The following is a 12,091-nucleotide window of genomic DNA, read 5'->3' as shown; positions in this document are numbered from 1 at the left end:
TTTTTCTTCAGCTCTTCGACACGACAACCCTAGAACATCAGAAAACATTTCGTACAGAGAGGCCTGTCAATTCTGCTGCACTATCTCCAATCTATGATCATGTAAGTAAAAATTATACCACTAATGAAGACAAGTCACCACTCCTTCTTTTTTAAAACCGCATCGAGCGTCTCCCTTAACTAATTTTTTTGAGATGCAATAGGGGATTAATGGCACAACAATGAGCATTAAAGGGTTCTCCAGTCATAGAAAGTTAGGCCCACATCCACTTGCTGATCGGTGGGTTTCTCAATAATGTGTTTCCCACTGATCACAAGAACAACGATCCGTTGTACTCCCCATCGTAGCTCGAGGTGACCAGAAGAGCCAGTTGTGCATGCATTGGCTGCTCCGTTCATCTCTGTAGTGCTGACTGAGATAGCTGAGCACCATACTCTGAAATCTTCGTCAGCACCTTAGAGTTGACGGGGAAAAGAGGCCCCTGTTCCCGTGATCTGTGGGAGTCCCATCGGTGAGACCCCATCAGATCAGCAAATTAGGCTCTATTCTGTGGATAACTTCATATGACTGGAGAACCCCTTTTAAGAGGTTTAAGAAATCTAGGCGATTTTAATAGTAATCTTATAAAATTGTATTTTTTGTACAGATCAAGAAACTTGTGATTTGAAATTTTAACTATTTAACATTGCACATTAATTGTCAGGGAGTTATAGTAATAGAATATGTTTTATCCTGACGGAAAAAGTGAAAAGGTAAAGGCAAGCTAAATTGGACTTCTGTTCTTAACTGTGTGCAGGTTGTTTTGGGAGGAGGACAGGAAGCCATGGATGTGACCACTACATCCACTAGGATTGGTAAATTTGAGGCAAGGTAAGCCAAATGGTTTTAATTTAATCTTTGGTGCTGTGTTCAGTTGGGGGAACCTAGTCTGTGTCAACCATGTTTCCTAGACTAAGGATAGAACTCTGACCCAAACTCACAGCCTTATGATTCTGTGAGGATATGAAACTATAATGCCGAGTATTGTCTTCAGTTTGGAAATATGGCCAACATGCAAACTGTTTCCCATACTGAATTGGGTTGAATGTACAAACCCTTATTCAAAATAACCCAATAGAGCTTTGATGTACTGTCTGTTGCTTTCAGATTTTTCCATGTAGCTGTTGAAGAAGAATTTGGGAGAGTGAAGGGCCATTTTGGACCCATCAACAGTTTAGCATTCCACCCAGATGGCAAAAGGTAAGTACAATTTCATGTAATCTATAATGAAGTTAATTGATAACATGATTGTGATTAGTTCTCTTTCTATCTCTCTACAGTTATAGCAGTGGTGGAGAGGATGGCTATTGCAGAATACATTACTTTGACCAGCAATATTTTGATTTTGAGTTTGAATCTTGAGTTGGATGCTTTGTCGGCTGCTCAGAATACACTTGAATGGATTCCTATCACAAAATAATTAAATTGGAAAGCAGTGCAAGGCACATTGTTTTGTGAATATATTGAAGTGGTTTTGCATATCTGTAAAATAGGGTTGTAAATTGTTATGGCTGGGGGCCAGTGCTTGAAGATTGCTGTATGTATACACAATGCCTTCTCTCAGATAAAATATGGTCCATCAGAGTGATGATGTTTTAGAATGTGAGAATATTTTATAGATTGAGCCTTTATAACCCTGTTTTACATTGGTGTTTAAACCCTTTGGAGGATTATTAAAATAAATTTCCCGTTTTTTTTTTTTCCCCCTTAAACTATGTTACATTTAGCTGGTAAAATGCTGACGACTTTTCCTGAAGTCATAGTCCTAAATTAAATTGTAAAAGTGTCTACATTTTATGGACATTTTGAGACAAATAACAATTTAACTGCTTACCTTCTAGCTAAAGAATAAAATATGACATTTTATGTACATTTTTCTCTTGTGTTAAATGCTGGCTTTTTTAAGATAAGCTGTAATTTAACCATAATGCATTTAGAGCAAGTATATTTTCAGTGGAGAGTGACACAACATATGTGTCTGCCTCTCCCTCAACTAGAGTCAAAATGCAAGTGATCCCACAATACAGGGCACCTAAGTGACTAGTATTAACACTCATTGGGAATAATCTTTCTCTGACTTCTCTCTGCATGGAGATTTGCAGAATTTGCTCTTCGCATTTAGAAGGTTGAATTCTACTGTAAAAATATGATTTAGACCTTTCACACGGATATGAAAACAGCCGTATTTACATGCCCTTATGGTCCAATGTACCATGAGGGAGACATGAAAAAATATGAAGCATGTCCTATTTTCTCCAGTATTTCGAAATAACAATTTCGAAATAAATTGTGTATGCCCATAGAAGTCTATGGCTAATGTTTAAAATGTATAGCATGCATACGTTTGTGCACCGTATGCTGCTGTGTATACGTGCAATATCCAGAGAGACCAGAACCAGTGGGAGGTGCATTCTGTCAGCCAGCCATCATTTGCCAGCTCGCTGTATTTTATACAGATGATGTACGAATATGGTGACATACGTGCACATACAGATGATAAACATCACGTGTGTGTGTATGTATGTGTATATATATATATATATATATATATATATACACTCCTCTACATATGCTCGCCCAACTACAGCCCAGTGGGCATACGTTTGTGTGAATCCAGCCTAATAAAGCACAGAAACGCAGTACTGGAGAAATCATATGTTCGTGTGAAAAAGGCCTTAACTTGAGGTGTCAACAAATAAAGGGTTAACTGAATTCTAAATAGTTTGAATAGTAGTTTCTGAATGCCAAACAAATGTTCTTAATGATGGTACTGCAGATGTGAGTTCAGATGGAGTAACCTCATTGTTTTAGAAAAAAAAATCAATAAACATTTAATTGTTTAACATCTAGGAATCAATATTGACCGAAGCCACAATTCACGGGTCTGGAACCACATTATTTATATACAACATGCCTGCTTTTCATGCTTGCCAGAGATATGTTATGGTCATAGTATTATGGAGGCTTCTCTGTAAGGATAACATCTTGTAAAATGGAAAATAAAAGTAAAATCTGAACAGTCTGTGTTGTGGTGTTTCTTTGTCCAATTTATTTTGCAAGTTCTGCAGAATACACGCTTTATAAGGCTCCATGGGTCCAACAAAGCAATCTAGCAGGGATCTTTACCTACGAGCTCCCATGTTCGTTGCCAGGATCTTTCTTTATGTTCTGTGGACACTAAGTATCGAAGAAAAAAACCTGTAAAATCAAGCAAGATGTGAGTTCATTTTCATGGTCCTGCACAAATGTATATAACAATATTTGTGCGTACCTTCCCATAGTTGAATACTTTGCGGTGCAACAGATGGCCAAATAGCTAATGGGTTTCTCTCGTAAACTGGATTTACAAGGTGTTTTCTCTGTTTGAAGTTGTTGAGTATACCCCAGAGCGAGTGAGTTTTTTCTCGCACCTTGTATGAATTCCTGATGAGAAAAAAAAAAAAAATTACTTATAAGGAAACTAAACAATAAAAGCTACTTGCTGGTGAACCTTCAGCTTTTACATTGTCCACTTAGGTTAACAAAGCAGCCATATAGCAGCACTGTTAAAATATAACCCTAATGTGTACTCAAGAGACTAGTAATGGACCACATACATTATATGCAAGAATGCTGACAAATAATGTAACACGATAACAAGGATATCATATGGAACTTATACTTCCAGACCTAACCCTATTTCGTCTTGTAGAGAAAAGTCTTCACTGGATTTATAGCATCAACTTCTTAAGAATACTTTTCTTACAGCACAGAAAAAAAATTGCTTAATGTAAAAAAGATAATCCAATATACATCACACTATAAAGTATATAAACAAACTATAATGGGATGATAGACAGATGACTAATGGCAACATCTGAAAATATTTGTAATAGGATAATTGTTTTGGCCTAAGTATTGCCCTGCGTATTATTTTCCAATGTCTCTGCCAGATCCTCAAGATCACTTTTGTGGAGATCGGGTGAAGCACTGATAAAGCATTTTGCCTGATCTGAGGAAGCAAAGCACCGTTCTTCAGTGTGGGAAGTGTGCAGCATGGGTGACTATAGTAGAACTGTATATGTAGCATATAGTAGAAGCGTATGTAATATATATGTGTGTATATATAATGTATTTTTTCTATTTTTAACATAATCTGGGGTCAATCTTATAGTCAGAAGATTCTTATTTTGTTTCAGACTTACAGACCTATTTTATTTATATAGTGTGTTTGACTTGCCTTTCCTTTTCATTGTTGCATAAGAAGGTCCCATACTCTGAACTGTATGCATGGCTTGCAAGTGTACATAATAGTTCCTCATTAAACTCCATTGACATAGGAAACTGTCGTGTAAGTTGCCAGCAACAGTCCAAGAAGAGGAGAAAGTTTGGTGATTCTTGTTTGAAGCGGCCCTGTGCCCAACCGGATCGAGCACATCTTAGTTGAAAAGGATGACCGGCCTGTGAAAGCAGGAATTTAAACAGTTGAGCAATAACGTTTCTTATCCTAGAGAACGACCTTCTGTAATGTGTATAAACAACAGTTTAGATGGTACCTGGAGCCATTCACGTTCAATCAACTCCTGGTAGCCAACCATTGTACGGCAGTCTGGGGACAAAATGAGCTGTGCGAGGGATGTCACCAGCAATGTATTGTTAGCCCCTTCTTCCCCATGTACAAGTACACATGTACCTTCCCTGATCAAATAAAGGAATATTTGTAAAATATGGATTATTACCTTTAAGCCAACCTTCCATCACCTTTATCTCTGTATCCTTCATTAAGTGCCTCACAGTTGCAATTCTTTTCTCTAACCACAGTCATTCCTGAGCTTTCAGTGCAGTCAGGTTTGCACCCTATGGAGGACATTTAATATGCCAAAGTAACCTGTAATTGTGATTATTTAAGGGCTTGTACAACAGAAAACTGGCATACAAGCCCTGATAAAAGTCCCCATGTAAATGGGTATTCAAGGAATAATCATAATTCATATTCAAATTGGTCATTAAAATATAAGCTAAAATATAACTTGTTTAAAATTTAGCTCCAATTATCAGAAAAATGTTGTGGACATAATTATAATGAAAAATGTAAATGCTTCGTGTCCTTACCCCCCCCCCCCCTTACTAATACTTGATGTATTTAGTACATCACGGCTGCATGTGTATGGAGAGGGATCATGGTCTGAGCCCTCTACAAGGTGGGTGTTTGTTGCATATTTTTAACCCTTCAATCACCACTGGCTGCGGTGAAAAGCTGGCGGTGCGTGGGAGCCACCATGTTAGCTTAGATCGTTGCTTCCTGTGACTTTGGCTTGTTTTAACTGATCTATTACAATGTACGATTTGCACATTGTAGTAGATGATGTGGAAAATCCCCATATACTGCCATACTGTAGTATGGCAGTATATGGTAAGATTAATCAGACAACCTAGGGTTAGAATATACTAGGGGTTTGATAAATACTAAAAAATAATAATATAAAAGTTAAAACATAAATTTAAAAAAAAACCCATAAAAATTCAAATCACCTCCCTTTCCCTTGAACAGATGTAAATAGACAGTAAAAATCATACACATGTACAGTAGGTTTTCATTTATGTAAATGTATGAAAACATAAAACCTGTATAAATTTAGTATCCCTCTGATTGTGCCGACCCAAAGAATATAGGAGACATGGGGGCACAGTGAAAGTTGTGAAAACCAAGCCCAAATGAAAATGGTGCATAAGCTTTTTTCACCAATTTTAATGAATTTGGATTTTTTGCCCTGCTTCCTAGTACAGGGCATAAAATATTAAATGACATCACTATGAAGTGCAATTTGTTATGCAGAAAACAAATCCTCACATATCTCTTTGCATAGAAAAATAAAAAAACGTATAGATTTTTGAATGTGGAGAGCGCAGATGTACAGAAGATGGGCGCTGGTCACATGTTCACATCATATGTCCTGCACCTGCCTGGGCAGGTCAGGTGATCACCACTATGTTTGGCTGTAGGCGGAGCAGAGCATGAGAAGACGGAGCTGTTACTGGGAACTGTGGGATCATGGGAGTTGTAGTATCCTGTGGTGGCCATCTTGGCCTGCTTTAGAAAGCCCATAAAATTTTGTGAAAGCAAACTATTTAAGCTCCATTCTGTGATTAATGACATTGAGTTTTGTTGTATTCATTTATTTATAGTATTTTGGATTTTTGTAGCAAATGTTCATATTCCTGGACAAACCCTTTAAGGGTGTGGTGGTCCATGGGCCAACTGGACAAGAACTGTGGAACAACTTCTGTTAAAGAATGCAAATGTTGGGGAGATAGTAAAGGTCTTCTTTAATATTCATTACTTCCAATTTTATAAACGAGTAACATCTTTGAGACTCTCTACATTAAGCAAATACTAGAATGTTTTTTTTTAGTCTCTGCTTTCTTCTATGAGCACAACTAAAATAACAGATTAATAATTAATTTTTCACCCCACCTTTCAATGCATTCAGCAGCTAGGCCTGCTAAACTCAGTGCTTCCTTGATATGAGACAGCCATTGTGAAGCTTGTAAATTGCTGAGCCAATGATTCCTTCCCATATAGGTTTCATAGCAAGTACCAACCAAGCGTGTCAGGCTTCTTTGTAGGGCCTGTCCCCTGTACATACAACAATTGGTTAGCAAATAAAGCATATGTAATATCCTGTACTTGTGCCATTACTAAATGTACTTGGTGTTCATGCTAAGTGGATCCAGTTGGGACTGGCAATCCCACTACTTCCAGCAACTCGGGTATTAATTCTATTGACCCACACTCACCAAGTACTGAAGTACAGCTCCATGCCCTGCTGCCAAGCTGCGTTGCCAGTTTATTCCTATGTCATTCTATATTATTAACTGCTGTGCCCCACTTGTGATACAACACTACCACCAAGTGGCAAAAACCAGTAACTATCTATGCATATGTACTGCTATGCATCCTGTAAGGGTTAACTAATTCTGTATTTACAATATGTCTGCAAACAAATGTTACATCCTGAGCTTTCAAAGGCTGTCATTGGCTGGTTTTCCCCAAACTGTATCCACAGGAAAAACGAACACACTCCAGCGCAGGTACTTAGGTCTTCTAAAATCCAATTCTTTTATTAGTGATACAGCAAATGTTACAACGGGTAAAACACAGAGTAGCGATCGACACTAATAAGGACTACGGTGCTCAGCCGAAACACGTCAATTGCTACTGTGTTTTACCCGATGTTACGATTGCTGTATCACTAATAAAAGAATTGGATTTTAGAACACCTAAGTACCTGCGCTGGAGTGTGTTCGTTTTTCCTGTTTGCTGATGCCTTTTCTTTGGGCACTCGGAGCGCAACTGGATGGTCTCCAAACTGGTGGGAAGAGTTTAGCTGACTAGTGTGAGTTCAAACTGTATCCACAGACAAAGATTTAAATTTAAGCTTCTATTATCCATACCTCTCTAAGGAACGATAAAGTATACTCCATTTGGGATATCTGTCCTTGTTTTCTGTGCCACCACCTGAACTTCTAGCTTGCTTAGCTTCCTGTTCATAGCGGACATCTATAATAAATCCATGTGATTGGCCCATAAGTGCAGCATTAAGCAACTTCTCATCATCTTCACAAAAGTGGTGGTTAGGGCCAACCAGGGGCTGAGCAGATCGCAACAAAACCTGAGACATGTGTAGGATATTTGTAAGAAAAGCGTAAGTAGCACATGCAGTGGTCAAAAAAGGCATTTGAAGTAAACCATGAGCCAAGCCTATATTCATTGATCCATATACAATTTTTGCTGCTTTACAATGTGACATAAATGCTTGGTCAGCACAATATACCTGTTATTTCAAACAAATATATTTTCTTAAAAAGATCAACAAGAGATCAGCATCAGTGAAACCTTGCACATGCAGTCACATTATTTAAAGCTTTCCATACCGATCTGGTCCTTGAATGGTAGTAACTCAGAACAGGGAATCTGCGACCTTGTCTGAAAGCTGCAGCCCGTTTTAGGGAGTTATCAGAACAGGATAAAGGTACAATAATCTTCTCTGGATAACTGGGGCAAACCTTAAAGTTTTCATTCACGTCACTCAGTCTCCAAGCATCTGTCTAGGAAGACACATTAAACATTATTACATTGCTACAAATCTCCAAAAATGTAGAGAATACATATGTTTACAATGAAGTTACCTCAGCTTTGAGCTTGTGATAAAAATTTTCCATCGTATCTCGTGACCAACCTTTTCCCAACTTGCATCCTGCTGGTCTGAAGAAAAATGGGTAACTGAGAGAAATGTTATCCAGCGAGGAGAGAGCCTGGAGACAAAATCATTACATCTTCATTACATATATTTCCATATATATATATATATATATATATATATATATATATATATAAGAATAGGAAGACAGCAGCACCGTCTTATATAAAAGAAATAATGGGTGCTATCCTGCACTCTCACCAACCAGAATCCAATAGATATCCAAAAGGAAAACGGCAGCACTCCCAAGTCATGAACCCTCTAGGACAGTGATGGCGAACCTTTTAGCGTCCGAGTGCCCAAAACCCCCCTTATTTATTGTGAAGTGCCAACCAAAAATTAAAGCAGTAACTTATTGCTCCCTGTCCTTCAACAACTTTCAATCATATTGGCCTCCTGAGGACAGCAGACAGTAGAAAGATGGAAAATTTGCATCATTTTAGCTTCTTTCCAGTTTTCCTCAGTACTCAGAGAATCATAGGGCCAGCAGGAGGTCCTCCAAAGATAATTCTGCCCTTTCTATACATTCTCCCTCTTCCTACAGTCCCAAGTAGCGAAGTAAGTATCAAAATATGACTGAAAGCAGCATCTTTTAAGTTGCTTGGAACTGCAGGAAGATTCTTTATGACCTGTCTGGTGTGCTGGGGCAATGGCCCGGGTGCCCACAGAAAGGGCTCTGAGTGCCGCCTCTGGCACCCGTGCCATAGGTTCGCCACCACTGCTCTAGGATGTTTCTAGAACCTGGTATATTGTGTAATTGCTTGGTACGGCAACAGTTAATATTGTGATATGTGATTGTCCAATGATGTTTTTGAAATGCAAGCTGGAAGGTGATAGGAGAGGTGCTATCACCTGATCAGGAAATACATAAACCCCTGCTGGGCGGAAGCACATGGTCTGTCCTAGCTCTCTGTTCAGAGCATAAGGGTCTGTCTGCCACAGCCACTGTCCTAATTCCAGGAACTAAAGGTGCCTCAGGCCTGCTACCTGGCAACCAAGGCAAGTCCGGAGACTAAAGCCCAGAACTGAGCTCCACCACTCGGACTCAGTTCCATCTGCACCAGCCCAGCCTGAATCTTCTACCAAGAATCTGCTGTGAATAGTTCTGGCCGTTGCCTGCTGTTCAATAAAGAAGTATGAGTTGATTTGCACAACGTTGCCTCCGTCTGATCCCTGGATACAGGCTGCTTACCGCCGTGGGCTTCCCCATCCATCACCCAGGGGCTCATCCTACAGACACCTCAGGGGTTGCCACAGGGAGAAACCACTATATCAGCCTCTCCTTCTATATTTCTTGTACACACCACCTTCTGGAGACCTGCCAGGCTATAAGACAGTCCTTCGGTCCCCATACCAAGCACCGTGACCACAGCGTGCCCAAGGTCGCAATAGCCAGCCACTCCGGTATTCTGAGTCCCAGCTGCCTCCAGCCCAAAAGAAAGGGCTGGGCCCCTGTGCACATACCTTTAAAATTCTGTGTGTTTTTTTAAATGCTTCTTTCTACTGTCATTAAGCATATGACTGTGGAGATGCTATTGTCAGCAGGGTTCAAAGTCTGGTCCGTGCACAGCTTCCAACTTATACTTTGCACACATACAGATGGCAATTTATAGAGATATGGAGCTGGAATAACTGCCCATAAATGCATTTATACTACATTCTGCCCAGTTGGCTACAGCTCAACTTCTGCCTGTTTGTCTAGATTGAACAGTTCTCACCATACCTCTGTTAAACCCAAAGATTTTTTTAAGGGTCACCCAAGTATACAAAAAATACCAAACTTTAACAGGGTAAGTGTAAGACTGTAATAAGGTTAAGCTTTTTATACTTTCCCCTGATAAAATGTATTGCCATGCAATTCTTGTGAATGGATCCGGGCCCATAATATCATGATGTTACTGACCTGAACAGAGCGTGCAACATTAAATGTTTCTTCCATATCTGGTATTTCCAATTGAATAACCTGCAAATCCTTACACTTGAGAGTGACTGTTCCTGAGCTTGATCCTCCTTCTCCATCTTTGTTGTTTTCTTTGCTCTTCAACATACCAATGTTGTGAACACTTTAGAAAAATAAAATGTTGAATCTTCAAAAATGTATGAATGGCTGGCATTTTGTTAGCATGTACAAAGTTACTAAAAGGAATTGGTCAGTAGTTTTGACAAAGTAGCAGTACTATAAAGAATGGATTTATATTTAAGGAAGGTAGCTGGACTTGAAGTATTCTCTGTACTCAAACTGCTTTGTTCTGCATGTAAACTGTCCTTGAGCCACCTCCTGCCTGCTGCTATAAATTTTAACCAGAAACCTGCTACTGCTCTTACTCAGAACAGAGAAGAAGGGCTGTGCCGTGAGATGTCACACTCCAGTTCTCCAAGTCTAGCTACAATACTGAAATACAAATGCATTTTTCACAGTCCTCCTGCTTCTTATAACACACATTATTAAAATGCAGATTGATATGTTAAAATTGCACCATGTGTCTGACAGTTCTGACAGTCTGACAGGTAAATGCGCTGAAGCAGTTGGCAAAACACTGCATGCCAGTTTAAATCAGCGGCTAAATGTTTGGGCCTGCAGACACATGCAGCATGTGAATATATCCTAAGGGCCAGTTCAAATATTAGTTATTTCATCGATTCTTGTACCTTTATTTCCGTTCATGGAACCACTCCTGGTTTCGGCTCACAATAATTGATTAATTTGTCCTTACAAGTTTCTGTTAGTGCCTATTATTGATGATCTGCATATAAAAGGGACTTTTACTGACTGGTAGTATAAGGCATTTGGAATTGAAGTTAATGTGATAACTGATGATTTGTTTAATCTAATTTTATATAACCATGAAAATGTTTATTCAGCATGTATAATAAAACAACATATTACCAAACAGGTAAACAATTAATTATACAACAGTATTTTACTACATACCGAATGCTTGGTTATACAAAATTCAGTGTCATATACAGCATTAACACAAATGTAATGTTGTATTCATATTCTTAATATAGGTTTGGTGCACTGTTTGTAACCTGCATGATAATATACATATGTATTTTTACTGTTGTGGCACATATTTCTATGTCCTGTTATGACCCCTAGCTGTATGGTTGTATGTTATTAGTTGTGATCAGCTAAAGTACTTGCGTGTGCTTAGATGTTTAAGCACGTAATAGAATTAAACTATAGATATACATATACATTTAACTCAGTGAAGAATTCTGTGCAATAGAGCCTAGGTGGTTGTACATTGTACATTCTATAAATTATAGATGTTAAAGAAAATGTAATATGTTAAAATAGAATACATTGAACAAACAATTATTAAGTTATAATTTACAGTTGTAAATGTATCGTAAAACATCAAATGGCAAGATTTACCAGCTATACAACAGTGTGATTGGTAAATTTACCTTTTTTCCACTGAGTCCACAGCACAATGCAGAAGCCATAGTTCGCACTTTTCCTGTTTTGTATCTTCTACAGCTTGCGCAGAGAGTATCAAGTGATGGCTGCTTACACATAGGGTCCCAGTCACAGGAGGCATTAGGGGGCAGCATACACGTACCTTCTCCACTTGTGAAGTCTGTATAAGATGAGAGAGCTCCATGTCCTGGATGAGCAAGAGGTGCCTACAAATGTTCAACTGTGCTTATAAACTATCAGTCAATGATCTGGCCGTGCTCCATTCCAAAGAAATAGAGTATGAAAAGGAATCTTTAATATGTGGAATGAAACAAGACTGATACCAATTCAGAAGTGACACAACATCCCTTCCCTGCCCTTAGTGACATATTTTACTATGCAACTA

At 38.8% G+C, this 12,091-nt stretch overlaps 2 protein-coding genes across 4 annotated transcripts in view; one reads left to right on the top strand and one right to left on the bottom strand.

Moving 5' to 3' along the window:
* EIF3I (eukaryotic translation initiation factor 3 subunit I) overlaps positions 1–3,061 on the top strand; it is a 16,371-nt gene extending 13,310 nt beyond the window's left edge. Inside the window, exons 8-11 of the mRNA XM_072136598.1 lie at positions 12–101; positions 797–870; positions 1,147–1,239; positions 1,320–3,061. Of these exons, the coding sequence (XP_071992699.1) occupies positions 12–101; positions 797–870; positions 1,147–1,239; positions 1,320–1,401 (339 nt within the window). The 3' untranslated portion in view covers positions 1,402–3,061. The remainder of the gene's footprint in view (positions 1–11; positions 102–796; positions 871–1,146; positions 1,240–1,319) is intronic.
* LOC140118539 (myotubularin-related protein 9-like) lies at positions 2,564–12,091 on the bottom strand. Of its 3 annotated transcripts, none has more exons than XM_072136588.1 (10): positions 11,694–12,091; positions 10,183–10,342; positions 8,209–8,334; positions 7,954–8,127; positions 7,474–7,691; positions 6,494–6,655; positions 4,575–4,716; positions 4,259–4,479; positions 3,311–3,462; positions 2,564–3,237 (listed from the first exon to the last, which is right to left on the bottom strand). In XM_072136588.1, exons 1-10 carry the CDS (start codon positions 11,888–11,890, stop codon positions 3,149–3,151), a joined length of 1,641 nt encoding a protein of 546 aa, XP_071992689.1. In that variant the 5' UTR covers positions 11,891–12,091; the 3' UTR covers positions 2,564–3,148. The 3 variants fall into 3 exon arrangements, with proteins under 3 accessions (XP_071992689.1, XP_071992690.1, XP_071992691.1); XM_072136589.1 differs by having other exon boundaries at positions 8,086–8,127; XM_072136590.1 differs by having other exon boundaries at positions 8,209–8,284; positions 11,694–11,831.

The sequence above is a fragment of the Engystomops pustulosus genome, chromosome 2, assembly GCF_040894005.1.
Source record: "Engystomops pustulosus chromosome 2, aEngPut4.maternal, whole genome shotgun sequence".
Classification (NCBI taxonomy): Eukaryota; Metazoa; Chordata; class Amphibia; order Anura; family Leptodactylidae; genus Engystomops; species Engystomops pustulosus.
Note: the sequence above shows the minus strand (reverse complement) of the source record. Positions and strands in the feature narration are given on the sequence as shown.